This window comes from Apus apus, chromosome 5 (genome assembly GCF_020740795.1).
Source record: "Apus apus isolate bApuApu2 chromosome 5, bApuApu2.pri.cur, whole genome shotgun sequence".
NCBI classification, from domain to species: domain Eukaryota; kingdom Metazoa; phylum Chordata; class Aves; order Apodiformes; family Apodidae; genus Apus; species Apus apus.
In genome coordinates this window covers 25,586,557-25,613,924 of record NC_067286.1, presented here as the reverse complement: position 1 = coordinate 25,613,924, position 27,368 = coordinate 25,586,557, and the positions used below count along the sequence as shown (strand labels likewise).

The following is a 27,368-nucleotide window of genomic DNA, read 5'->3' as shown; positions in this document are numbered from 1 at the left end:
GAGTGAGAGCAGGGCTGTGTGCCTTGCAGGGCTCTGCTTGATCTTCTCTGGAGGAGCAGCTGATGTCCTGGGTCTTTGCCAAGAACTGATATGATTCCTTCAATGACAGCTCCATGGTTAAGAAACACTGATGGGACCTGCTATATCTTTAAAGTTTGAACTGCTAAAGCCACCCACCCCATCCAGGACTGTCAAAGACAGTAACCAGGAGCACAGTGGGTATGCAGGGAATACAAGAAGGACCTAGAACTACCAGTGTTGTCTACTTCTGTGCACAGCAAAGCCTCCAGGGTTCTCTGAGAGAGCCTGCAAAGCCAGGGCAGGAGAGACAGGCAGAGAAATCTGCTGCTCAGGCTGATGGGGAAGAAAGAGTAGCAGAGAAGAGCCTTCACCCAAGATAAGATGCTCCCTGGAGCATCAGCTGGATGCGAGAGTGAGTCTGCCTGGTCTGGGATGAGACCTGCAACCTCAAAATGCAATCCCCCCCTCCCACCCCCCTGCCTTATGCCTGTGGAACATGTGTATGAGCTGCTGGCTTAGTTCCCCCTGTTGTGCTTGCGACCCTGACAGGTCGATAGGGACGGGGTTTGTGCCAGACCTGTTGCCGAGCAGCGCGACCCGCTGTGGGTGGGAAAGCTGCAGCTCCTGCTACCTCCAGGCACGCTCCCCTGCTCGGGAGGAGCCCCTTGGAAGCGAAGTGGGCCTGTGTGTCCAGCTCCTGGCCCTGGGCTGCTGCCCGCCCGCTCCTCTGGCCCCGCTCCTGGGGTTGCTCCCAGGGGGCCCAGTCCCAGGCAGGGGGTCCCCGGGGGCTCTGCGGCCGCTGCCGCCCCCTGCGGCGCATCTGCCTGGGGGGCCGCTGCCTCCAGCTGCGGGCACAGCTGCGGGGGGCGGAGGTGGGTCCAGCTGCGGGCACATCTGGTCCGCCGGGGCGGGCGTTTCCCAGGGCCCGGGCGGCGCGGCTGGGGTCGGGGTGCGGGGTGTCGCCCCCAGCTGCCACCGCATCTCTCAGGCAGGTGCCGCCGGGGGCCCCGCCAAGGAACCCCCGGGCTGCCTCCCCCGCTCTCCCCGGCGGCAGGTATGTCCCTCCCCACCGGCACCGCCAGCATCCCCCTCCCTCCATCCCTCCTTCCCTGCCTCCTTCCCTGCCTCCCTCCCTCCCGCCCGCCCTCCGCCTGCATGGAGAGAGCCACAGAATGGCGGAGCGAGAGAAAGGAGCCGCATCCCCGCCCGCCTCCTCCCCCTTCCTGGGGCTGCACCTCGCCTCACCCCCAAATTTCAGGTACCAGCCGCCCCCCGCCCCCCCGGGATCCCCGCGGAGCTGCTACCTCCCCTGGCAGCTCTCCCAACCTGCTGCAGCCCCCCCGCCCCCCACCGCCGCGCCGGGCCCCCTCCTCGTCCAGCGCTTCTGCCTCCTCCCGCGCATCTCTTTGCCCGTGCATCCCACCCCAACTATCCCTTCTGCCCCCTCCTAAGCACCGCTGAACGCCCCCCCCCGTCTCTCCACCCCCCACACCCTGCCCCCCCATCGGTGCTTTGCCCTCACCCTCAAGCCCATGTTGATCCTCACCCCATACACCATTTCAGCTCCTGCCAGGCCCCTGCTTGGCCCCATGTCACCTTGGCTTCCTTACCTGTCTTATCCTCTCTTCAAACACCTCTTCTCCATGAAAAAAAAAAAAAGCTTAATCTCTTTCTTCACCCCTAAGAAAGCCTTTTTCTAGCCCTTTCCTAGAAATCTCAGGTCCTCCAGAACCCCAAGTGACATGGTGGGAGAGTGCCAGAATTGATCCTCCCAGCAATACTAAGTGCTCCCATTGATTTGGGATGCAGGGGGTTGTTTCTTCTCTGAAGCCCACAAAGGCTGCTCACAGGGGCTTCTGTCGGCATGGGCCAAGCCAGGGGTGCCTGGAGGTGCCAACATGTGGGAACCAGGGGCTTTAGACTCTTTGGTGTCTCCTGAGGGCAGCTCTAGGACAGGGATGTGCTGGATGGGTAAGGGAGCTCTGCCTCTGCTCGCAGGTGCCATGCCCAGCCTTGCTTGCTTGCCATCCGGGGGAGGCTTGCTGCTTCTGGTGGCTGTGCCGTCGTCAGCCATTGCTCTCTGCTTGTCTCTGGCATCCAGGGGTGCTGCAGGGGAGCTGGCTGAGAAGGGGGGATCAGTACCAGCTGCTTTCTATGGGGAAATTTTGAAAGGGGGGAGGAGGGGCTGGTCCACACTTGGGGCCATGGCTGTGCTCATCTCTGCCTCTGGCAGGCCCCAGCCCCTGAGGCTTGGGGACCACTGGGTCGCTGCAAGGAAGCAGGCAGGTGCAGTCCAGCTTAGGTGGTGTTCAGGCAATTTACCTCTGAGGGGCTCCTCTGCTCCCGGAGCCCCTTGCTGAGTGGCTTCAGAAGCCACCTCCTATTGCAGCGCTGCCTGCCAGAGCTGCTGGGAGCTGTTGCAACATGGCTGGGTAAACCCTGCAAATCAAGTGATTAAATGCTGTCTCTGGAAATGTCCACCGTGGAGAAGGGGCTTGGTCACTGAGCTGGGGACCAGAGGTTGAGCTGCTGAGCAGCTCCAGCCCTTGAGAGGGTTGGACTCATCGTCCAGCACTGTCCTGGATGTACTCTCCTGCTCTCCAGCAAATCCCAGGAGGGGGGACAAGGTGCTGCTTCTTGCTGTGCATCAGACCTTCAGAAAGGGAGCCCAGTGCCCTGGCAGCCTGACCCTGAGAAAAGCTGGCCTCCATGGGGGAGGCCATGCAGCCTGGGAGAGAGCTGGGGAGTTAGGGCAGGTGCACAGTCTTCCCCGGGCACTGCGCTTGGGATGTGAGGTATGAAGTGGAAGGAGATGCTGGTCACGTCCTTGTGCCTGGGCAAGGGTCTGGCAGACCAGAGGTGATGCTGTGGAAGGGAGCAGTGTGTGAGGAGGGAGTCCAGTTTGAGAGCTGGGTTACTATGTGACACAACTTGGGTTCTGCCTGTCCCAAATCCTGCATCCCTGCCAGAGGGGCTCAACAAGTGGCCATCCCCAACAGCAGAGCTGGAGCCAGCAATAAAGAGTGTGGCTCAGGGTGAGGGCTGCAGCTGATGGTGAGGTCCCAGGTGAGCACCATGCTCTGTTCCAGCTTGTTGCCTGCAGGATGAGGTGTTACAGACTTTCTGCCCTCTGGTGCCTTCACCTGCTCATACAGCTCCCTGAGTGATGATGTGCTGGCATGAGTGTTAGGTGATCTGTTGGCTTGAATTGGGAGAGGACTTGGTCCTGGCCAGCAAGAGTTCCAATGGGCTGGGGTATGAAGCTCTAAAGAGGCCAGGGATGGTCATCTGGCAGGTCCTCATTCCTGGTGATGGTTTGGTGTTGTGCAAGAAGAGGTGGGAGGAGAAGGATAGTGAGGTGAGCCCTCATTTAGCCAGCAGGACCTCCAGAGGTGGCTGCTCACCATGATAAGACCAACAGCATTTTTGGAGGCAGCAATGAAAAAGTTCTTCTCACCCAGTCTCCCTGTTGTCCTTAAGCCTCCCAAAGCCTTGTGATGGAGACTGTGTTCACCTGCGGCTCCTTAGCATCCTTCTCTGGGACACAATGTTGCAGCTCCTAGCTCTGCCAAGAGGCTTTGCTGGCACTTTGGGCCAAACTCTCCTGTGAAGGACTCTCTGGGACGGGAGGTCCCTCTGCCCAGTGTAAGAGGGGCAGGGAGGGCTGGCACAGCTGGGTGCAGGGCCTTGCAGCACTCACCATTGCTGCCTGCAGGAGTGTGGCTCTGATGTAGCTGAGCTCTGGGGGGTCAGTGACTGATCTCCTCTATCTCCTCCTGGTTTCTGTAGTAAAGGCATGTAAAAGCAACAGAAGGGAAGGAAACCCTTAGGGAGTTATTTGCATGGGTCAGGAGAGAGGGGGAACTACCCTGCTCCTCAGGGAGTCCTGTGGGAAATCACAGCCCTTTCCCATGCAGTTGGGACCTCGGGAGGGAAGGAGATCTCCAAGGGGAGGAGACCCCTTCATCTCCTCAAGAAGTTCAAAGCAGCACCCTCAGGCTGAGGCAAAAATCAGTCCTAGCAGTACGGGCTGCTTTATGTGTCTGCCGTGCTCATCTGGAGCAATCGGAAGAGCTTGTTTGGAGGTGACGAGCTGGGTGTTGGAGAGGGGCTACCTGCCTTCTTGTGAGGAGACACAAAAGGGCTGTCTTCTGATGGAGAGACAGCGCCTTCTCTGCAGTTAAAATTAAAAGAGTCTCTGGCTCTTGTGATGGAAGAGGAAACCCAGGGCCCTTCAGAGGTAGCATAGTACTTTCTTAACCTCTGACGCTGGTTACAGGACCTCATCACAGAGTATCAGGGTGCAGCCTGGGCAGCTGGGCTTGTTGGAGCCCCCAGCTCCACCATGCTCCATTGCCCTGGCCAAGTCCCTGCATGGGAAATCCTGTGCAGGGGCAGCAGGCTTGGGAAGTGAGGCTGTAAGTCCCTTTTCCCCGGCAGGGGAAGGAGTCAAGGGCTCAGCCAGGCTAGATTTATAAGGCAGTTATTATCACTGCAATCAAGCTGCTCCTGCTAAGGGCAGGTAGCAGCTGCCTCCACTCACAGACACATGTGTGCCCTAGCTCACTGTTCCTGGGTGTCCTGAGTTCATCAGTTCTCATGCATTTAGCAGGGCTGCCAGCTTCTTGATGCCTCTCGACATGTCCTTCAGGGCAGGACCCATCACCTCTGCAGGCACAGGGCTTCCCCACCCTCACGGGCAGGAGCTAACCTCCCACATACCTGTGATGCTGTGGTGCCCACCTACAGTGGCACACAGTTGAGACCCATGCCTCTGCCCCTGCTGCTGGCAGGGGAAGTTGGCCAAAATACCTGGGTAGGTTCTGCTCAGACAATTCCTGCTGATGTTGGAGCTGAAGAGAGTCAGAGCTGTTTCATTTTGCTGGTATTTTTAGTCTCTTTGAGAAGCAAGAGAGAAAGACAAGGGTGTTTCCAGCAGAGAAGTGGGAGGGGGGGGATAACGTAGAGCCTTGTATCTCCTAGGAAGCCCCGGAGCACCCATGTGAGAGGAGAAAAGGGCGGGAGTACTACAGAGAAAGAGATTTCTTTACTCATGGCATTAAGTGAGGATTTTTCAAGCAGACAAGGTGCCTCCAGGCAGAGCTGATAGGGAAGATGGAGCCCTAGATACCATTATCAAGGATCTGAAAGACAATAAACACAGTCACGAGTGACATTCGTCAGTGGCACGGCACTGGTGGGGCAAGAGCCAGTGACAGGTTAGCTCAGCAGAGGCCTCCAGGCCACACGGTGGGCCAGACTCCTGAGAACATCACTTACCCAGCCAGGGCCAAAGCCAGGTCCCAAGGAGCCAGCAGTGCCAGTCAGGCTGATGGTAGACGCAGCCACCACTGACAGCCCCTGGGCTGGGAGGCCAAGGGGAGCCACCGGGCAGTGGTGCAGAGCAGGGTGTGCTTCTGGTGTGGAGGAGATCCCCTGGGAATCATGGAGGATTATCTGAGGCCACTACACTAAGAGTTTGTCAGCAACATCTGGCAGTCCCTCCTGGGAAAGGCCCCTATTCTCCTTCAGCAGCAGAGATGATGGGGAGCTGGCAGAGCAGCTCACCAGGTATTTCTCTTGGCCCTTAACAGGGGTTAGAGGTTGGAGGTCAGGGATGGCCCTGCCTGAGGCACGAGCAGGGCAAGGGGTTAGGTGGGGGCATAATGGGGAGAGGAGCAGAGCACCTGGCACTGCTCTGCACCAGCTGGGCTTGCCCCTTGATGAAGGTGCTCCAGTGGCTTCCCTCTGCCCAGGGAACGTGGCTGGCCATGGCACCAGCCCTGCTGCACAGGAATCTCTCCGGCCTTCGCATTGCTGAGCTGGCCCTGCTCTACCTGGCAAGAAGCCAGACAAGTGCTCCTGTCTCCCACAGGAAGGGATCCCATCTCTGCAGTGGGGCAGAGCCCCTCATCCCTGGCTCAGCCAGACATGCAGCAAGGGCAGTAGGAGGAGGAAGCCAGTTTGTGTGGGCATCTGTGCCAGGGTCAGCAGATCCCCTGTACCTGCTGCGGGTGCTGGAGAGTGGATGCTGGAGCAGGACCAGGAGCCGGGCTGGCTGGCTGGCAAGTGGAGGCAGTCAGTATCCCCGGCAGAGTGCAGGGAATTGGCGCTGGCTCAGCTGGAGAGGGTTTTTTGGTTGGGTTTTTTTTTTCTCCCCTCCAGGACAGCTGATTCCATCTATTTTTAATGAGCCTCCCCAGGTTGCGCAGTGAGGAGACAGAGCAGTGCCGGCAGCCACAGACTGCGCTGGGGCAGGCAGAGGGGCAGTGGGTGCCCAGGGCTCAGCCATTATCTCCCTCACTCCTCCTTGCCCCTGGACCAGGGGTCTTTTTTGGGGTGGGAGCTTGTCCCCCAGGGAAAAAGGGGTCCACCTCAATGCAGCTATCCTTGAAAATGGAGTCGAGCACCGAGGAGGAGAGCTGGCTGGAAGATCAGTGGGAGAAATGGTAGGGGACCGGCCGGGCCTTGGGGAGGGGGGCTGTCCTGAGGGCGTGCAGGGGGATGAGGGGCAGCCCCTCACCCCCGGGCACATCACCTTTCTCTGCGAGCGATGGCTGCTGGACTGGGGCAAACTTGGCACCCAGTCGAGCCCGAAGTTTCCCTGGCTGCGCAGGGAGCTCGTGCAGCCGGGTGCCGGAGCAGCAGAGGCAGCGGGATGCATCCTGCCGCCCACCCGCACCCGCAGGCAGCGCCGGTGCTGGGCGCCTGCACAGCATCTCCCCATCCCCAAGAGGGATGGCTGTCCCCATCCCGGAATGGGAGCACTGCCAGCCACCCCAGCTGCTCCTGCAGACCTGAGGAGCCCCTGCCAGCCCCTCAGCAATGCTGCACCACTTGCCAGGACCCCACAGCCTCCACTGCACTCTCAGGCTGTGGAGGGGGTGGATGCCCTGAGCATTAGCAGATGATGGTGTCCCACCCTGGTGACCTGTGTAACCAGAGAAGAAATCAATTTGTGCTTTGAAGGCTCCTCATAAGCCTTCTGCTCTGCTTTCTCTTCTTCCTGTGGGCAGCAGCAGGAGATGGGTGGAGGGGGGGTCTGGAGACCCCACTGTGTGCTGAAAGGTGTGTCTGCCCTCCTCTGTGCATCTCACTGGGACCACTTCCATGGGCACAGCTGTTTCCAGCCCCCTTCATCCCAGGGAGCCCACTGCTGGCAGGGTTATCGGAAGCATGAAGAGAAGATACCACTACCCTCACAGTCTTCTCCTGCTCCTTCCCTCCCACTGGGGGGTGGGACATGGGAAGTGTTGCCCCTCCATGGCACTGGCATGGTGCCACTGCACAGGATGAGCCCCAAGGTGTGAGAGTGATGCTTAAAGTGAGGGTGGGAGCTCTGCAAGTCACAAAATACCCTTCTCCTTCCTTCCCCACCAGCAAAGGCCAAGCTGGAGATGGGTGCTGGGCTTGGCCTAGTGCTTCCACCCAAGCACCTCCCAGCCCGAGGAGCTGGGAGCAAAGGGAAATGGCAGCATGCAAAGCAGCACCCATGGCTGCTCCAGAGAAAACTCAGGAGGCTTTGTCGGTTGGCAGAAGACTTCTGAGCTGGACTCTTTTATTTACTCCCGTTGTAATGAGTAAGTGAGAGGAGCATTGTGGTACCACCATGGAGTAATATTTTAACGCACAGAAGCCTGGAGCACCTCGCCTTAGCCCCAGGGATGCAAGGAAGCACACAAGGAACCTGTTAATTTGCATGTTTTCAGACATTAAAAGGATATCTCTGTGAACTTTTTAACAGGGTGTAAGAAGCCTGTGGGGCTGACAGCCCTAAGGTACCCCTGAGGCCACACAGGCGGGCTTGGCAGCAACCATGGCCATGGGGATGCTCACAGTCACCCCAGGGAGTGAATTTGGCACAGAGGGAAATCATTGCCCTCTCTTACTGCAGTCACCTGGGCTGGGACATCTCTCCCACTGGTGGCCCTGGGGCTGGTTGTGCCATGGCTGGCAGGTTTGCAGTGCTTGCAAGGTCTGTGAGTCTTGATGCGGTCACCTGGGCCCAACCCCCAGCTGTTCCCTCCCAGGACCCCTGGCCTTCCCTTCCCTATAACCCTGGCTTTTTCCCTGCTGGTTGTCTGTGCTCAGCTGGGATAACCCCAGAGCCTCCCTTGGATGGTGGAGGGTGAACCTCCTGGGAACTCCTGGCTGTGTGTCTGCCCCATCCTCTCCCAACTTGCACATCCCTGCTGGCTTCCATCAGGCAGGAGCTGGTTTGGGGCACCGTCCTGCTGCCTCCCCACAGCCATGGACCATGCCAAGCTCAGCTATTCAATAGGGACAAACCCATCCCCTCCAGAAGGAGCTTCCTTTCCAGTCTTTCTCCCAGTAAAGACTAGGAGAACTGCCCTACACCCTCCAGCCCGCTGCCTTCTTGGTGGGTGACTACACCATCTCCACTCCCTCCAGGCTCACCCACGACATCAGCCTTGAGGAGTTTGAGGATGAAGACCTCTCTGAGATCACTGATGAGTGTGGAATCAGCCTGCACTGCAAGGAGAGCCTGGCCACCCGGGTAAGTTGTGATGGGGATGAGGAGAGGGATGAGGACAGGCAGAGCACACCAGTGGGGCTGGCAGAGCCAGGAGCTCCCATGTAGGACCACCAGGTCCCCAGGCCAATTATGCTTCCTTAGTGTACCCATTGCCACAACCCCAATCCCCTCCGCTTGGCAATGCCCTCTTCTCACCATGGCACACAACAGACCCTTTCTGACCCAGCCAAACCCAAGAGACAAAAAAGCATCTCAAAGCTGGTCCCCTTTGGTCCCTGCTGTGCTAGAGGGGCTTGAGTTCATTCCTCAGGGATGAGCCTAAGTGTTGGGGTACAACTGGGGGCATACTCCCCATTTAAGCAGGATGGCCAGCGAGCCTCTGGCACCTAGTGAGCATCCTTGGGAAGCAAGGACATGTGCAAGGTGGCACCAAAGGTCCCACAAGGGCTGTGTCTCCTGCTCCCATGTGCATCTCTGGTGTGGCTGGGCTGGCATGTTGAGAGCCCTTCTCTGCTCATGTGAGGTGTTACTTCTGGCTTGCTAGCTGCCTTCAGTTAGAGCTGTCCTCAAGTGTTGTGGACAAATGAGGGCTGGGAGCTGGGGGCTGGCATAATAGGGATGGAGGAGGTGGCAGCTGGCAGCAGGTGAAATAAAAACAGGAGTCATGAAGCCTGTGCAGATGCTGCAGGCGGGTGTCCCATCAGCCTTAAGATCACCAGGGCACTCTATGGAGACCCCAACCAGGTTCACACCACTATTTGTACTGCCCAAGAAGACCATAGGGACAGGAACATGGAGGTAAATTGGATTTGGATATATGCAGTGATTCTGCATTTTTCCAATGTGTTTCATAAAAGGAATGCGAATGCTGGAAGAGCAACCAAATTACTTGAGAATCACTTCATCCCTCAGGAGTAATATTTCCTCTGCAAAACTCTTAAAGACCAAGTGAGGGGGGGAAAGGCAGAGGAAATTGCCACAGATTTAAAGTTAGAAAGCGAGTTTGTGTTGTTGGGAATCCCTGGTTGCAGGCAGGAGAGTACAGCCAGACCTCATGCTGGGAGATAAAGGTGTCCTGCTGTGCTCCCTGCTCTAATTCAGGATCTTCCCAGCTCCTAGAGACTGGGCTGCTGCTCCACATCTATGCTTCATCTGCAGCTTTCTCCTGCTCCAGGACGTTATAATTAGGGAAAGATGGGGAGAGCCAAGGCTCATGTGCTGTGTATGCCGAAGGAAGGAGGGATAATATTGCAGGCAAAACCAAAGGAAACCCAGTGCTGGGTGTCCATGAGGGCACAGGCTCAGCAAGGGCAAGGTGTGGGAAGGTCCCTCTGCCTGCAACAGATCAGGCAGGCAGGGACTGTGGGTGCATTGCTGGATGCTTCCCATTAGCTGTCCCAGTTCTCCCACTGACTGCACCACCGGGCTCTTAGGACAAGCCTTCTTTTCTCTTTACAGACTGTCAGCCCTTAGCTGGGGTTTGACAGAAAGAGAGGGGACACTTGCAGCTCAACTGCTGCAGCTTTTCCTTGAGGGTGACGAAAAATAGACTGTTTCGCCCATTTAAAACAGCTAACTGAGGGGTTTCTGCATCTGTGCACTGTGATGCAGAGACGTGACCCTTGGCAGAGGGTTTGCTCATGCTCCAGCAGTGAGCCCCCCACTTTCCCTGGGGACAGCTCAGAGCTGCTCTGTGCAAATGCCTGAGTGCACTGAGAGTCTGCTGGGGTGAAAGGGGGATGCAAGACTGCTCCCGCGGAAGCAATGAGCTGTTCATAAACACAGCAAAGGAAGAAGCCTACGAGGCTCAGAAAAAATGCCTACTAAAAATATGTTTGAATGGTTTATATGGGACATCGAGGATTGCCCGAGGAGCAGAAATGAAAGTGGTGACAACAATGCTGGAGAGAGGAGCTTTTCAATCCCTAGAGTCGGAGACAAGACCCAAGGTGCTTTCCAACCCAGTTGCCATCCGGAGCAAGCTCAGGGTGACGGGGTTGCAGGATCCTTTTGATGGAAGCAGCCAGGCCCAGAGGGAACAGCTTGGCCTGGTCTGTGTGCAGCATGGGGGCTGGAAAATCAGTGCTGACCCACGGCTGGCATCAGCCTGCTAATTGCATCACGTGGGGATGGCTGGTTTGGCAAATCAGTCTGACGCCAGGGCCGAGGCTGAGGGGGGGCCCCGTGCTGATTCCCTGCCTGGGGTGAGCTCCCAGTGCCAGTGCCACAGAGCACCCCTGGTTTGTAGGATGGAGGGATGTCCCCAATTGCCCTTGCAGTGCCAGGTGGCTGGTGAAAGCCCAGCAATGGAGCAAGGGATGCAGGCTGAGTGCCAGCTGCCAGCTCACTGGATCACACTGGAGCAGAGAGCAAGGGGCAAGGGGGGAACAGGCTGCAAGAAGTGCAGTGAGCTACAGGGCTGGGGGAATCCAGCTACTCCATGCTTCCCAGCCCAGAGGTGAGTCTCCAGAGAGATGAGCAGGCACAGCAACTCAGTGGCAAGCAGGAAAGCACTAGGAAGAAGTGAGGGGAAAAATCCTGCCAGAGGGCTGGAAGGTGGCTGCTGGATGGGGATGCTGGTGACCTTGGCAAGGTGAGGAGTTCAGGCACAGTTGTTCTGTGGCAAAATCCCGTGGCAGGAATGGGCAGTGTGGAGGTCAACACCCAAACAGAGGTGGGGCTTGTGTTTTTTAAGTCCTGGAAGAACAAACATGACTTCATTGTAGGCTATTTTAGCAGCTTTCCAGAAATAGTGGCTTAGACACACAGAAACTGCAAGGAGGCGTAGGCTAATGTTGGTACAAGAGGGAACTCTATCCCCTAATGAGGACTGCACCTCTTGGACAGGAGACCATGTACGAAGAATGAGTCCCAAGTGCAGCTGAAAAAAAACCTTAATTTCAACAAGAAGTCCTGGATGAATGAAAAGTGGGGGTGAAGCAAGGGGTGGGCTGAGGAGAGGGCTTGGCAGTGGAGCAGAGCTGCCTTTAGGAGGCTGGCTAAGGAGGAACAGGAGCTACTGGGGTGTGGGATGCACCCCCCTTGCAAATGGCAGAGGTTGGGTGTGTTGAGAGGGATGGTTGCAACAGAAGTACCCAGCCTTTGCTTAAGGTTTGTCCTTGGTTTGGTGGCCTGGAATCTGGGGTAGCAATCCCTGGTTTTAGCAAGATGGATCCCATCAAACAGCTGGGCTGTGGTTAATAAAGGCTCAGAGCCTCATCTCTATTCCAGGAGCTGCAGAAAACAGTTAATGCAGGAATAAAAAAATTAAAAATTGAAAAAAAACAAACAACAAACCCTTCTTGGAAATACCTGAGACCACAAGAGCAAGTGCCCAAAGGAAAAAAAGCATATATAGGGCTGTGCTGAGCCTTCGTGGTCTGCATTAAAAGGCCTGAGCCAGCCATGAAGATAAAGATTTGTGGAGAAAATAAACCAAAACATTTTGTTTTCCCAGCATAATAAGACAGCTGGAAATGCCCAGCTTCCTCTTGGTGTTCACCATCATTAATCCAATGTGCTGCCAGCAGCAGCCACCTGGGAAGGCCAGCACGACCCACTGCAAAGCAGGGAGCAGCTGCCATGATCCGACCTACTGGTCCAGGGAGCTGGTTGCATGGACAGACAGGGAGCAAAGGGTACAGCAGGAAGGCAGCTGCTCATGTCGGGTGGCTTTTCAAAGGCCATCCTGTGAAGCTGCCTCTGTGATCTGTCACCAGCTGTGACTGTGCCAGGCTAGGGGCAGAGAGCCTTCTCCTGGAACTTTGAAGCCAGGAGCAAAGTGGTCACAGATGGGTGGTAGGGAGAGGGGACACAGTTGTCCCCCCCATTCAGTGAGTTCCCTTTGTTTCCCCATGCTGATAAAATACTCTCCCCTGCTGAAGATTTTGTCAGTCCTTCTCCAACAGGGAAGGCTGCAGGGGTCGGGGAGCAAGGAAGAGCTTTTTCTGCCTGCTCAACCGTAGAGGGTATAGACCAGGGTCACTCAAGCAACAGCCTGTGTATCAGCCCCTCCCCTTGCAAGAGCCTTTCATTCCTAGGGAAGCAAGCAGCCTCTGTCCTTTCCCACTGTCAGCAGCAGCCCCCATGCAGGCAGTATCCCTGGCTAGACCAGTGCTCCCAGGGGGTAGTCCCAGCACCTCGTAATTGCAGCAGGGCTTTAGCTGCTCCGGCCCACCCCAGGGCTCGTGGAGCACAGCATCAGGACATTCAAATGCCCGTTTCAGGGACACTAGGAATTCTTGCCCTTGGGACAGCACCGTGTGGGTGGGAGATAACAACAGAAGGAACACACAAGCATCATGCCCATCCCAGGGACAGATCTGTAATGGAGTTGTGAGCTTCTCCGTGACTGCATCAGAGTCTAGGTGTGCATCTTGTATAAATCCCACTGCAGGATTCAGACACTGGTTCTGCTTTCCCATACACCCTAATCCCTCCCACAGGCTGAAGGAACTTTGGGAGGTCACTTTACCATTGCATCTCTACTGAGGTGTGAGCATACTCAGGCTGGCTTTAGGTTACATGAACTTGTTCCTAAAGGACTTCCAGGCAACCATGCTCTGGTGGGGCAGCATCCTTCCAGTTTGAAAGGCTTCCCAACATCTAGTCCATACCCTCACTTTGCAGATCACCGTGGGTCCCACTCAGATGATCTATTGCTATGTGGTTTCAAAATCACTTTGTTGTGCTACAGGCCATTAATAAGTACCTGCAGTGACTGTAGTTTCCTCCTAGCTATTTTGACCCTGGAATGGAGCATCCCTCCTAGGGTGCACTTTTCTGCAAAAGAGGTATTGTTTTGCGTTTCTGCATCCTTCTGGGACTTCCCCTCCTCTGTGAGTTCTCTGAGTGATTGCTACAGCTAGAGGGTTACTGAGGCAGCACCATTAGGAGTCTAAGTCGAACATCACCAGTTGACTCAAATACATGTACCCTGGCTAGGTATGATGCTCCCCCCTGTTCATTTTCTGTGCCTTGTTTTCCTTGTTAAAATCCATGTGATTTGCCACAGGCAGCTGGTGCCGCAGAACCGCAGAACTTGTTGTATGAGAGCAAATATCAAAAACAAGGGAGTTAAGTGTTTAAAGCCTCAAGAGGATGGGTTTTGGTGACAGTGCTCCTCCAGGTTCTCACCCAGTACCTGCCAGGACTGCAGCAGGTGAAACAGCCCCTGTGAGAGGGTTTGTACTGTGCCTGCAGTAGGTAGAGCCTGTCCTGTGATGGCATTAGCCTGGCTCTTTAGGAGCCAGTAGAAGCAAGAGGTTTTGTAGGGGCTGCCAGAGCTGCCCCTGGCAGGCTGCTGAGGCTTTTTCTTCTCCCATGGTTCAAGAGGCATCCTCCATGCAGCCAGAGACATGGATAGCATCAGCTGCAAAAAAAACGCCCTTCTCTGCCTCTGCCTGCTGACAAGCTTTCCAGTCACCACAAACAGCTGGTAACAGTGGGAATTGGCCTGGCTGTTGCCAAGTCACAGCCCTTATTGCTGGCTGCAGCAGCCTGTGAATGTGCAAGCTCCAGTTACTGCAACAAAGGCAGCTGGGGGAGGAAACCACTGACCTTTAAACACCTGCAGCTGTGGAGGGACATGGGTGCCTCATCTCCCAGAAAAGCAACCATGTGGGCATCCCCTTCTGGGATGCACCCATCTCATGGGCCATGGTGGCCACCTTGCTTCAAGAGTCCAAGGGGAAAGAGTGGGACTGCTCCCAGCCAGAGCACAGCCACTGCCAGTGGGTCACTGGAAAGCTAATGCCAGGTTGCCAGCTCATCAGGCATCTCTTCTGCACATCCCAATATGTGCAAACACAGGGTGTATGACACGAGGCTTGTTCAAGATGAGGAGGCCAAGGTGGATGTAACTGCTGTCCCTGGCTGCCTAATGGGCATTATAGGGAAGAAGGAACTTGACTTCTCTCAGAGGTGTGCAGTGACAATTTCAACCCCATAGAGAGAAAAAGTAGGAGTAGTGCAGCACTGGCATCAGTGCCCAAAGGAGTGGTGGGTTCTCTGTCCTGAGGATATTTAGGTGTGATGGGCAAGGCCCTGAGTGACCTGCTCTGGGCATGGGTTGGACCAAACCTCTAACCAAAACCATTGTGTGGTTGTACAAGTCCCAGTTGCCAGGACAGGAGTCAAGAAAGTACATGGTCTGCCATGGGAGAAAGAATCCTAGGACAGCCTAGGTTGGAAGGGACCTTGACAGGTCATGGGGTCCAAGCTTTTGCGGGAAAGGCAGCCTAGATGAGATTGTCTAGCACCCTGTCCAGTTGCATCTTGAGCACATCCAGCAGTGTGGACTCTATGAGTCTTTGGGGAGGCTGTTCAGCGCACGATTGCTCTGGATGTAAAGAATGTCCTTGTTATGCCGAGACGAAACCTGGATGTGCACGTTTGTGCACTTCGCGGTGAATGCGACGGCGACGCGTACCCTGAGGCACCTGCCGGGAAGGAGGTGCTGGCGGGGTGTCCCGTCTGCCGGGGTCAGCCAGCAAGGACGGATGCTGCCCCGCGCCTTCCCGGCCGCGGGAATAACATCCCTGCCCCTTTAAAAGGAAGAGGCCGCCGGGTACAGACGTGAATGCACCGGCGCCGGCCCCCCCTCCCGGGCCCCGGCGGGGGGCGCGGCTGCCGGCCCTGCCTCCCTCCCTCCCTGCCTCCCTCCCGGTGGCCTGATCGCAGCCGCTAATCCCGGCAGGGCCATGTGAGCCGGCAGGGCGGCGGGGCCCGGGCGGCGGGCGGCGGGGAGGCCAGCCGGCTGCAGGCGGAGATGCTGCAGCTCGACCTCATCGACGCGGCGGGGGACGCGCCGGCCGAGGAGCAGACGGCGCCCGAGCCACTGAAGAAGGACCCCCCGGCCGGGACCACCGATGTCTACAGGCCGAAGCGACCCACAACTCTCAACCTCTTCCCGCAGGTGCCTCGCAGCCAGGTGAGGCCGAGACGGAGGGGCTCGGGGCTAGCGGGCTGGGTGGGGGCGGGGAGGAGAAGAGATGCTCTCGCCTCCGAGGATTTTTGACTGGGAGGGAGGGAGGATGGCGGGGACAGGCTCCGCTGCCCCTCCCCGCCATGCCCGGTGGGGCGGCCGCCCTCCCCCGAGGGTCCCTGCCCGCCCGTATCTCTGGGCCGGGCGGGGCGCAGGCTCGGTCCCTGACGCAGAGCCGGAGGGAGCGATGTGCAGGCCTGGGGGGCACCGAGGGGCACCGGGACATCCTCAGTCCCTGCCGTGCCGCCCCCTTGCACTGCCCAGCCCCCCGCAGGCTGTGGCCCCCGGCCCGAGCACCGCGCTGGGCGGGGCGGATGGGGGTGCTTAGGGACCGTGTGGGTCTTTCTTCCATACCTGATGCTGAGTTGAGGAAGGAACCGGCTGGGAAGGGGCATCAGTGTGGCTGAGCTGAGCTGTGCCACCAGCAGAACCTGTGGGGCCTGGCAGGGAGCCGTGGGGCAGGGCAAGGGGGGAGCAGGGAAGGGATCCCATGTGGATGGAGAGCAAAGGAGACATGTCCTACCAAGCGCATGAATGAGCCATCATGGGCTGGGGCACTATGGCATAGGGCTGGTGAGCCTGGGGCTGGCACTGCCGGCCAGCAGCTGACGAGGCTCTGGCCCTGGGGCAGAATGGTGACACTGGGTGCCCTGTGCCAGGTGGTGGGGACTCGGGACCACTCCTGAGCAGCAGAACCAAGCAAAAGAAGCCTCACCGTCAGCATCCTGTGCAAAATTTGTGAGACAGAATGGCAACGCCCAAAATGGTGGCCTGGAGGGTGAGGGGGTTCTGTTGTCTCTCGTGTTCAGATTTTGCATGAGGTTTTGGAAGCTTTTCCCTGGGACAGCCACCCCATGCAGCCCTGGGGTTGCTGTCATCCCTGGGACAGGTGGCGTTTCGGTGCCCTGCACACAGACCCTTTGAGCAGTGGCCGGAGTCCCTTTGCCCGGTCTCTCCTACAAACTTTGTGGAACCATGCAGGATGTGCGATGCACAGGGCTAATTTTGGCACCCTCCTGCATTCGGCAGTGCCTTCTGCCAAGCAGGAGGATTTTTGTCGTGGTGACGTTCAGCTGAGGAGCATGAAGGATTTTTGTCGCGGTGACGTTCAGCTGAGGAGCGTGAGAGGCAGGTGTCCCTGTGGGTGACAGATGGGAAGTAGTCAGAGTAGTTGGAGCTGGGTGTCACCAGCTCAGCACAAGCAGCTGATGCCAGCTCTCTGCCTGAGACCACGGTTGGAAGGAGAAGAAAAGCACAGAGCCAGGAAGAGTGCCCTGAGGGCAGCTGGCACCGGGGACAAAGGCAGCAGGGCTGTGGAGGCGGAGGGAGGGGGGGAGGGGGGAGCCCCTTCAAGCATAATAGACAAGGGGACAGCAGCAGCCTTGTCCTACCCTGTGCAGGGGCTCTGAGGAGCAAGTGGCACGTGGCAGCCACATCCAGATGGGGGAATGAGGGACAACAGGGCCTCCCTCCCTGCAGCTGGTCCCAACCAGTGTCCAGGGATGGCAGGCCTCAGGGGTAGCAGCAGGCTTGTGGAGAGAGATATGGGGGTGAGTGGGGGTGTGTAGACAGTGGGCTGGAGAGGGGGAATCTGATGGTCCCGTTGCAGCAGAATGCTGGAGTCTGTGGGGCCACAGGCTTGGCCAGAGCTGAGGACACGGGGAATGGAAGGTGGGGGCTTTGCCACAGTTGTCACTGGGAGCCTGGAGCCAGCAGGGATTTGGGCACAGGGCTGGCTGGGAAGGGCAGCACTGTCAGCAGCATCTAGCAGGAGGCAGGAGCTGTGCTGGAGGCAGGCTGTCTGTAAGGGTGCCTGGGGTGCCTGTCTGGGCACCTACCTCTAGCCAAGGGCAGTTTTTCCCTGCCCACATATGGTGCCCCAAGGAGAGGACAGGTTGCAGGGTATCCCTTGGGGATCAGCGTGGGAGGTCTGCCTCAACCTGTGCCAGATCCTCCTGCACCATCCTGGTCTGCCTAGTTTCCTCCTCCAGCAGGTGATTATAAGAGGGACCGTGGCCATACGTCCTCTCCTGAACACCCAGCCAGGGCACCAAGGTGCCCTTCCATGCCTCCAGCCTCCTTTTGCTGGGCATGGTGTGCACAGGCAGGGCACTGTGCCACCTTGTGCTCCAGCTTCTCCTTGTGGAGCCATGAGCTGGCTTGGTGATGTCTCAGTTGCTGCTGAGCAGTCTGTGATCATCATCCCAGGCAGGTGGTTCAGAGATGGTGAAAGGAACATCCTCAGTTTCCCAGAGGGGAATAAATAGCTGCTGGGACTGGTTAGGTTCATCCTCTAGGACCTTGTGAGTGCCTGTCCACCCTGGCTGGGCACTACAGACCCCAGAGTGCCCTGGCCCTGCAGGACAGGTGGGCTCTGTCTGCTGTGTTGCTGCCTCCTGGGCTGGGCAACCAGGCTGGCTTGTGTGCTGGTCCCGTGGCACTTTGCACGCAGAGGTCATCGCTGCAGCAGCTTGCCTGGCCCGCGTCCCAGCCCATCATGTCCCTGGGAATGTCAAACAGGGACACACTGATATTTGCCTTGGCACAGGAGGGGCTCGTGGAGGGCCACCCTGTGAGGTCGCAGAAGCCCTGTGAGGGGGTATCTACCCTTCCCCACGGGGAGGCAGGGGTCTGGCAGCCACAGTTCAGCAGCGTGCAATGTGGTGGAGTTTCAGGGCAGAGGCTTGCTTTGTGTTGGTGGGGAAGCAAAAGCAAGGACAGGGCAGCTCCTGTCCAGCTGGTAATAGCTGCAGGCTGGTGATAAGGCAGTGAGAAAATCCAGGGAGTCCCAGTGGGGCTGAGTACTTGAGCAAAAACTAATGGTGTGGAAAATGCCGCTGCTGCAGCTGGGGAAGAAACAGCCAGTGCCCCACAGAAGTTACTGGGCGTGGGTGGTCTTGGAGAACTTGGGGACTTGGCATGGAGGAGAGGATGGAGGGTGGGACTGGGGCTGCAGCAGGCAGGATGTCCTACTCTGCTGAGGTAGGCAGGGAGTACTGGCTCCTGGTCTGCAGGAGGGTCCTCACTGAAGGGGACCAGGTGGTCTTTGGTCCCCCGATCTTGAAGCAGGGCTGAGCCTGTGTTTCCCTGTGCGTGGACACGTGTGCACGCATGTGACTGGTCACCCAGGGGGAGGTGGACAGGGCACAGCACCCACAGAAACTCCCCTGAGCATGAGTGGTACAGGCGGCCTGATTCTGCCTCTCCTCTCCAGCTGGTCAGGATTGATGTCCACTAGTGGACTGTATGTGTGTGTGTATATATATATGTGTGTGTGTGCGTATGTATGCCCCTATATACACCCAATACGGATGATGCCAGTAGCAGGTGTCAGTCTGTCCTCTAGCTGGCTCCCAGCTGGGCAGCAGCACAATCCCTGGCTCTTGGGACTTCCCCCATATAGTACATTGGGTGGTTTGAAGGTAGGCAGGGCCTGAAGGATGGGGCAAAGCATGCGTCTCTAGCTCAGGCAGGCTCAGGTCTTGAATTTTGGCTTGGGACTGTCCAACCATGGGCTTCTGCAACTAAATCTCCCCGGAGTGGATGGGTACATCCATCCAGGCTGTCTGCCTCCAAGCTGGCTCCTTGCCCACCCTGCTTTGGCCACCACACCAGCTCTCCCAGCAGCAGCATGGTGAGATGTGGGGCTGGCAGGGCATCCCCCTGAGAAGTGCACCCTGGCGTGTCCAGGAGAGAGGAGAGCCGAGCCAGGCGCTGCGGGCCCAGGGAGGGATGGGTGCTGCCACTGCACCACGCGCTGTTTACTGTTCGGGCTACAAGGCAGCTTTGTCTTCTCCTCAGGACACTCTGAATAACAACTCTCTGGGGAAAAAGCACAGTTGGCAAGAGCGGGTGTCCCGGTCATCATCCCCTCTGAAAACGGGTGAGTTCTTGTGCTGTTGGCTAGGGGCAGCTCCTTGCACCCTTTTGTGGCTCTTCGGAGCCTGGGCGAAGTGGTGCTAAAGTAGGAAGTTGGGGAAAACATCCCACCTGGATGCAGGGTGCATGTCTATCTTGAGTCTGGGTGGCATCCTCAGCCATCTTCCCAGGCAGAGAGCATCACCCTCTGCAGGGCTGTCAATGCTGCTCTCCTTCTCCTCCAGGTGAGCAGACCCCTCCCCATGACCATGTTTGCCTAAGTGATGAGGTCAATCACCAAAACAGCACAACCTCCACCAAAGACCGGGGCACCTCCACGGAGAGCCCATGCCGGCGCACAGCAGCCACCCAGATGGCACCTGCCTGCATCGCCTCGTCCCGGCCACCTGAGAAGCACCAGGCCACCAGCCGGCCCCCGCCACACGGTGCCAGCGTGGTGGTGGTGACGTCAAGGGGCCCCGAGGCCCACCGGGACCGCATCCGCTACCAGACGGATGTGAGGCTGGAGGCCACGGAGGAGATCTACCTGACACCTGTGCAGAAGAACTCGGACCCACTGGAGACTGACAAGCCATTCCTGTCTCAGTCCAGCGAGAACCGCATGTCCATCAGCTCTGACATCGACACCTCCAGCTATTCAGCTCTGGCAGGGAAAACCAACCCTTCCATCAGTGAGGAGGATGAGGTGCTGGACTACATGTCCTCCCCTGACAAGACGAACCTGCCTAAGGCCTCCGGTGGTGGTGCTGGGAGTGGTGGCTGCCGGCCAGGGCACAACCTTCAGAGAGCCTCAGTGAGTTCAGACACCAGTGCGCTCTCCTACGACTCAGTCAAGTACACGCTGGTGGTGGATGAGAACGTGCAGCTGGAGCTGGTCAGCCTCAAGCAGTGCTACTCAGGCTACAGTGACGAGAGCGACTCGGCCACTGTCTATGACAACTGCGTCTCCTCGCCCTATGAATCGGCCATCGGTGAGGAGTATGAGGAGGATGCGCTGAAGCGTGACTCCGTCTGTCTCTCTGAAGACTCCACCCCTGAAGCAGACATCCACTTCTCCAAGAAGTTCCTCAATGTCTTCATGAGCGGCCGGACACGCTCCTCCAGTGAGTGCTGGGCACTGGGGGGAAGTGGGCTGGTGGCTGCCTGTCCCTGGTCTGAGGCTGAGGGCACCCTCAGGAGATGGAAAGCCACCAGCAGACACCAGCACCAACTCTGCTTGCCACAGCTTCTGGCTTTGTCTCTGGTGGCTGGGGAGGCATGAGGGGGCTGGAAAAGCTTTATGACCTGCAGGCAGGGGTGGCTGGAAGCATTTCAGGCTGCTTTTTTGGCTAGCCTGAGGTATAGCCATGCTGAATGTGGAGGCTGAGTGGTCTCACACAGGGATAGCATCCCTCCTGAAGTGCCACCCTCTTCCCCAAGCTTGGAGGAGCACTGGGGCTGGTGGCATGCCCTGGCAGGCAGGGCTTCCTGTGGTGCTCCTGGTCTCAAAATGCTGGTGATGCTGGCTGTCACAGCTTCATGGGTTGGTGCAGGGAAATCATGGTCCCAGTGGGTACCACAGGGCACCAGTGCAGCTGCTCTAGCTGTGCCTTCCCCTCCTGTGGCACTGCATGGCTTCCTCTCGACTGAGCAATTCCCCCAGGAGTCTCAGCACCCTACCTGGCCCACGTCCTTCCCTCAGCTGTGGTGCTGACTCCTCAACACTGAGATGTCCCCCTCTACCTTCTTCCCCAGGTGCCGAGTCCTTTGGATTGTTCTCCTGTATGATCAACGGGGAGGAGCAGGAGCAGACCCACCGTGCTGTCTTTAGGTGAGCCTGCAGGCACGAGCACTGCTCTGAGCCTCTCACAGGGGAAAGCTGGTGCTGCCCTCCCACCATGGTGGGGTCAGCTCAAACCCTGGTGTGTTCCGCTTTTGGGAAGCTCTGGAGACCAAACCACTGTGTGTAGCTTGTGTCCTGTCGTGGAGCAACATCTGCTCAGGCTGCTGCAGGGGCAAGACCTCTGAAGGCAGCCAGGACCTCCCTGGGACAGTGTAATAGAGACACCCTTGCCTTAGGTACCAGAATGCTGCTGCCTTTTGAGACTGAACCTGCTCAGATGCTTTATTCAGTGTCTCGGGTCCCCAAGGCTAATTGCACCTGCCAGGGTGCTGCCTGCCTGAGTGGGTGGTGGGTTTTGCATTGCCCCAGCAAGGTGCCGGTGAGAAGGCCACCAGTGCTGCCACCAGGCTAAGTGCTTGTGCCTCCCTAACCCAGGTTTGTGCCTCGCCACGCGGATGAGCTGGAGCTGGAGGTGGATGATCCTTTGCTGGTGGAGGTGCAGGCAGAAGACTATTGGTACGAAGCCTACAACATGCGGACGGGTGACCGGGGCATTTTTCCTGCCTACTATGCTATTGAAGTCACCAAGGACCCAGACCATGTAACAGGTACCAAGCCTCTGTGTGCAGCCTGCTCATGTTCCCCATCTTGTGTCCACCATGTTCCCTGTCATTAATCCCTGCCACATGCTCTCTCCTCCAGCTCTGGCCAAGAGCAGTGACTGGGTGGACCAGTTTAGGGTGAAGTTCCTCGGCTCGGTGCAGGTTCCCTATCACAAGGGCAATGACGTGCTATGTGCGGCCATGCAGAAGGTATGTCTCACTCCATTCCTGGGAGCAGGAGGACCTGCTCCTCCTGCCAGCAGGGCAGAGCATCAGTGGGGAAGGAAAAGGGTGAGCCATCATATCATCACTGCTGATGTCTCTCTGTCTTCCCCTCCCAGATTGCCACCACACGCCGCCTCACTGTGCACTTTAACCCACCCTCCAGCTGCATCCTGGAGATCAGCGTGCGTGGGGTCAAGATTGCCGTGAAAGCCGATGACTCCAAGGAGCACAGCAAGGTTAGTGCCCCACTTGCCACTCTTCTTGTCCCTTCCCCAGCTGCTGGCTCATGCCCTCTGTGCTACAGGTCATGTTTGCATATGAAAATGGAGGATCTCCACTAATCCAAGGGTGTGAGAAGCACCATCGTTGCGGTTGCAGGTGCACTCTCAGGGGCCTGTGTGCATCACAGGATCTCAGCTTTGGGCCCTGCTGCCAGCTGATGCCCTCACAGCTGCCAAGAACGTTGCTGCACCAGGATGCTGTGAGCTGAGCTGTGCTGGCAATCTGTCAGCTGCTCCTAAACCTTTCTGCTACTATTTTGAGTGGTGTCCTCCAGATCTGCCCTGTAATCTCTTTAGCTGGCTATGGCAGGCTGCTGATTAGCATTCTGCATAAGTAGCCTAGCAAAGCATGGCTTGATGCTGGCCAGAGGCAAATGAGGGCTCTGCAGCAAACCTTTGGGGAATCCTCCCCTACAGCTGTGGGGTAGGAGTAGTTCCTGGCTGTGGATGTTGTCACAGGGAGCCGAGCTGCCGTTTCTATGAGGATTCTACAGGATGCCATCAACTTGGTTGCTTCTTAAACTTATTTATACAAGTTCTCACTTCCGGTTGGGACCCTTTGAACACCCAGGCTTGAGAGACTTAGAATTAAATAAGTTATCCATTCACCTTCTATCTGCTGGAATTTCTGAGGGCCTTTTTAGTGAGGGAGAGGGGCTGTGTGCACTGGGCAAAGAGCAGCACTGGCCTTAGCCCCAGTACAGCCTAACCCATGGCCTCCAGGGAAACCTTGCAGGAGCTGTTGGGAGGTAGAGGCAGCTGGGATGGGAGCCAGCAGGGCTGCCTAGAAGATTTGCCTGTGTTGAGGTGCCTGGGGCCATCCTGACACTGCTGTTGGTAGCAGCCCAGGATCAGATTCTGATTTATTTCACTGCTGAGTCCAAGTGCTTATTTCCAGGGGCCAGAGACTGGCTGCTCCACAGGGTGATGGGGAGGAAAGCTTTCATGGTTCCTCTCTCTGTCCCCTAGGTGAACAAGTGTAGCCATTTTTTCCAGCTGAAGAACATTTCCTTTTGTGGGTACCATCCAAAGAACAACAAGTGAGTAGTGGGAAGGTGCAGGGTGACTCTCAATGCCAACAGGTGGGCACGGAGGCTTCACTGCCTTTCCGCTCCCTGAGTGCAGCAGGGCTGGGGCTGGGAAGGGAAAGGGAGGCTTCCCAGTGCCCTGATCCTGATTATTACCCTTCTCTTGTGATCCCAGTGCTGCAGTTCCATGTAAAAGCAGCCTTTGGATGGGAATTCTACTCCAGCTCTGAGCCTGGGCCACGGCAACTGGTGGTCACTAGGTTTTGGGGGCAGGGGTGCAGGTCACAAGCTCCTATGCTCCAGGGTGGGTACACCTCAGGGATGTTGGGGTAGCTGTGCCTACTTGTGTGCTGGTCCAGTCATATGCACTTTCTCTGCCCTCAGGTATTTTGGGTTCATCACCAAGCACCCTGCTGACCACAGATTTGCCTGTCACGTCTTTGTCTCGGAGGAGTCCACGAAGCCACTGGCAGAGTCTGTAGGGTGAGTCCTGGCTGGACAAGGCAGGCTTGCTCCCAAAAGGCAGGAGGAATGAGGCAGTCAGGCTGAATCTTGCCACTCCCCGTATGTATGGAGCTTGGACCTGGCTTCAGGCTGGCACCTCTTCCCTTGAGTGAGGAGAGGCTTGGGGCAGGAGCCAGGGCTTACAGGGCTATGGGCAGCATATTCCCGACAGCACTGGAACAAGTCCCAGTGCAAGGATTTGCAGGCAGATGGCTGAAAGTCATGCAGCAGGGGATCAGAGCAAAGATGGAGACCCTGTGGTTCTGATGACAGCTCTGGGTGCTAATGCAAGAAGGGCCCAGGGCTGGGGGATAGGAGGGTCAAACTGGCAGTAGGGCAGGGAGGAAGGGTGAGAAGGGAAATGTGGCTCTGTAAATGCCTTGTGGGGAGAACACTGCTCAGCTTTGTCTGGTGCTGTGTTGCAGGAGAGCTTTTCAGCAATTCTACAAGGAGTATGTGGAGTACACGTGCCCCACGGAGGATATCTACCTGGAGTAGGGGCTGGCACAGGCATCTCCTGCACAGCCAGGGCTGCAGTCGTGCCCCTTTCCCGTGTTGTGTGTGCATGGACAAGAGCTGCTTTGAGCCTGGAGGAGGAGCGGGCCCGGGGCAGGGCTCCGGGGGCACGGAGCACCGCCTCTTTTCGTGACTCCCCTTCCTCGGGCTGGGAGGGACGGGAGGGGGGAGGGCTGGACAAATTGTGTTTATTGTATAAAATACTCTTAGTTTATTCTACTGGTGAAGCACCCGCTGAATGCCCTGCCTCCGAGTGGTGGGAGGGGTGAGCAACAGCATGCTCAGGCCCTTTCTTGCTGCAGGCTGGGGTGACAGCATCTCCTCCTTGTGACCGTGGCCCAGGTTCCTGTCACATCCATCTGGGGTGACTTTTAACGCAGTGGCAGAGTTGGACTCTTGCAGTGTGAAGGCACAGCAGCTACAGCAAACACAACCCACATGCTGGTTCCTGCCTGGGAGATGGGCTTGCCCTGGGTGGGCAGCACCTCCCTGGCAGGTGACAGAGAGCCCCACTATCTCCTCTGCCAGAGCCAGCACCATTATGAGCTGAGACAGCTCACCCCTGCCTCTGCCCCCATCCCCCTCCCTCCTCTCTTGTATCTGTGCCCTGGGGAGAGGGAGAGAGAATCCCCCCCATACCTCCTTGCAGTAACTACACCCTTGGGAGGGGAGCCTTTCTCTGCCTCTTTCCTCCTTCCCCTGACCTGCAGGTGACAGAGGCAGTGGCAGGGCTGGGCCACCCCAGGGCAGTGGCCTTGGCCCCTGTGCAGAACTGGGTCCCTGTCAGAAGCAGGACAGGGAAGGGCTAGAGCCTGCAGGGAGCCATGCACAGCACTGGGAAGGTAGAGGAGCTCTCCTGGTCCCTGCAGCCAGCGGTCTCTGTGCTTTAGCTGGATCTGCTGTGATGGCAACAACTATTAAATATGATGGTACATGGACAAGGTTCATGCTGTGCTGTTTGTGTCCCATGACAAGGGGTTTGGGCCCTGGCTTGTTCTTCCCCTTGAGACCCCAAGAAGAGCTGGAGCTTCACAGGTTGGATCCTGGAGCCCCAGTTGCAATCCCTAGAGGTCAGAGATCATCTTACGGCAATCAGAAGGGACTGCTGGAGATCATCTGCTCCAGTCCTTGCCCAAAGCAGAGTTTACCCTTACCCCCCCACACACACCTACCCTGTCCTGCAGTAGTGGAGGGCAGGCGAGGCTGGGCTGTGGTGAGCACATCAGCTCACAGGTGGGCATCATCATAGTACTCCAAGTCCAGCTCGTCACGCTTGCTTTTGCCGGCTCTGCGCAGCGCTGCTGGCCGCTCCCGGGCCACCTGGGTCCTGCGGCGAGGCTGCTTGGGCTTGATACCATAATCTGTGGGGAGATGGGAGGGGGGAGAGGCCGGGCTCAGCCCTGGGCAGCTCACAGGGCTGGGGACAACCACCTGCTGGAGGAGTGAACGCAGGGAAGATGGGGGTTCAGATGGGAAAGGAGAGCAATGTACCGTCCACAAGGCCAAAGTGCTTCTGCGGAAGCTCCAGGGGAGCAGAGAAGTCCTCAGGGATTGAGTAGCTGTCCCTGCAGAGGAAAACCAGGGACAGGAGTGAGCTGAGACCCTTCAGTGCTTGCCCACGCTGGCACAAGAGCCCCCATGCGCTGCCTGTCTTCACCCAACCTGGCCAGCTCTCAAGGGCTCAGTGCCACGCGTGCCAGCCCACACCTGGGCCAGGAGTCACAAGGTAGCTCCGCAGGTACCAGGCAGGGGGAGAGGTCTCACCTCTGGGACATGGGCTGTGGGAGGGCAGCCCCCAGCAGCAGGGCAAGCAGCAGCAGCCAGCACTGCATGGTGCACTCTGATGCCAGTGCCACGGCAAGGTCATAGAAGTGCCACCCTGGTAGCCATGGAACACCAAGGTTACAGAGGAGCCACTGGAACACAGGTTGGGGCCCCCACCCAGGCACTGCTGCCTACCCTCTCCTAGTACCATAATGTGCTTCTTTTGGGGCTGCCCAGGCCATGCCAGCTGCTTACAGCCCACCCTACACCGAGGCATGTCCCTCCATGCAAGCACAGCTCCAGGGCTGTTTCCCCTGTCCCTCTACCACCACCCTTTGCCTCCCTCTCAACCCTTCCAAAAGCAAACCCCTCCATTTCACTCCCTCACTCCAGGAGTGAACACCTCCCATCAACACTTTCCAGACTTGGCACTCTTCAGCATCTTGTGGGCTAAAAGCCCAGATGAAGGGCACCCATGCCCTGTTCATGGCTTTTCCACACTATTGCCACATTACAGGGCATCACTGCCAGCTGAGGTAGCCACACAGGCCCCACACACTGCCAAAGCCATGGGGTCCCCAGCTGCAGTAGCCCATTTCAGGAGGGGGTACACCCCCCTATGTTAGGCATGAAGGCAAAAAGGCTGAGACCTCTGCAGCCTCAGAGTCCCTCAAGGAGGGTTCAGGTCCCTGTCACCCACGTGAGGCCAATACACCCAGCGGTTTCCAGACACCAAGCTCTGCATGGCGCCAGCAGCTGCCTGTGGAGCAATCCAATGCCACCAGCTGCCTGCCCCTTTGTCCTAGCCAAGGGAGCCTCCACACCAGCTCATGCAGTAGACTGATGCCTCAACTACCCCCAGTTAGCAGAGCAGATACAAAAAGATAGGCACAGCTGTCCAGACCCCTCCTGGGCTTTACAAGTGTGGTACAGCAGTATTTGCTGAATTAATCTCTTCATTTCTCCTCTGCCCTTGGCCAAGCCTGGCTGGCAGCCATTCTGGAAACCCTTTTAGCACACAGTAGGTACTAGGAAAGCAGCCTGCAAACTGCAACTCTCCATGTCCCCAAGGGGAATCCCAGGTGGCAGGGACTGTAACCTGGAGTTACAGAGGCTCCAGTCATTGGATGAGCAACGTGTGTGGGGCCCTGCCTGACACAAGCCAGAGCAAAAGGCTTCTAAGGAATAGCATAACCCAGGGCAGACAACTGCAAAAGCTGCTCTTTCTGAGAGAGACAGACCTG

At 57.5% G+C, this 27,368-nt stretch overlaps 2 protein-coding genes across 4 annotated transcripts; one reads left to right on the top strand and one right to left on the bottom strand.

The window, feature by feature from the left end:
- The first annotated feature begins 1,171 nt into the window (after positions 1 to 1,171).
- MAPK8IP1 (mitogen-activated protein kinase 8 interacting protein 1) lies at positions 1,172 to 25,301 on the top strand. 3 transcript variants are annotated; one of them, XM_051622139.1, is made up of 12 exons: positions 1,172 to 1,279; positions 8,434 to 8,539; positions 15,216 to 15,449; positions 19,305 to 19,386; positions 19,607 to 20,485; positions 21,117 to 21,192; positions 21,640 to 21,812; positions 21,907 to 22,016; positions 22,148 to 22,267; positions 23,282 to 23,352; positions 23,725 to 23,823; positions 24,663 to 25,301. In XM_051622139.1, exons 1-12 carry the CDS (start codon positions 1,194 to 1,196, stop codon positions 24,670 to 24,672), a joined length of 2,046 nt encoding a protein of 681 aa, XP_051478099.1. In that variant the 5' UTR covers positions 1,172 to 1,193; the 3' UTR covers positions 24,673 to 25,301. The 3 variants fall into 3 exon arrangements, with proteins under 3 accessions (XP_051478099.1, XP_051478096.1, XP_051478097.1); XM_051622136.1 differs by having other exon boundaries at positions 24,270 to 25,301; XM_051622137.1 differs by lacking the exon at positions 1,172 to 1,279 and adding an exon at positions 6,385 to 6,470 and having other exon boundaries at positions 24,270 to 25,301.
- Positions 24,543 to 27,330, bottom strand: FREY1 (Frey regulator of sperm-oocyte fusion 1). Its single transcript, XM_051622141.1, has 3 exons — positions 26,125 to 27,330; positions 25,852 to 25,925; positions 24,543 to 25,721 (listed from the first exon to the last, which is right to left on the bottom strand). The coding sequence occupies exons 1-3, from the start codon at positions 26,190 to 26,192 to the stop codon at positions 25,588 to 25,590; spliced, it is 276 nt and encodes a 91-aa protein (XP_051478101.1). The 5' UTR covers positions 26,193 to 27,330; the 3' UTR covers positions 24,543 to 25,587.
- Positions 27,331 to 27,368: the final 38 nt, after the last annotated feature.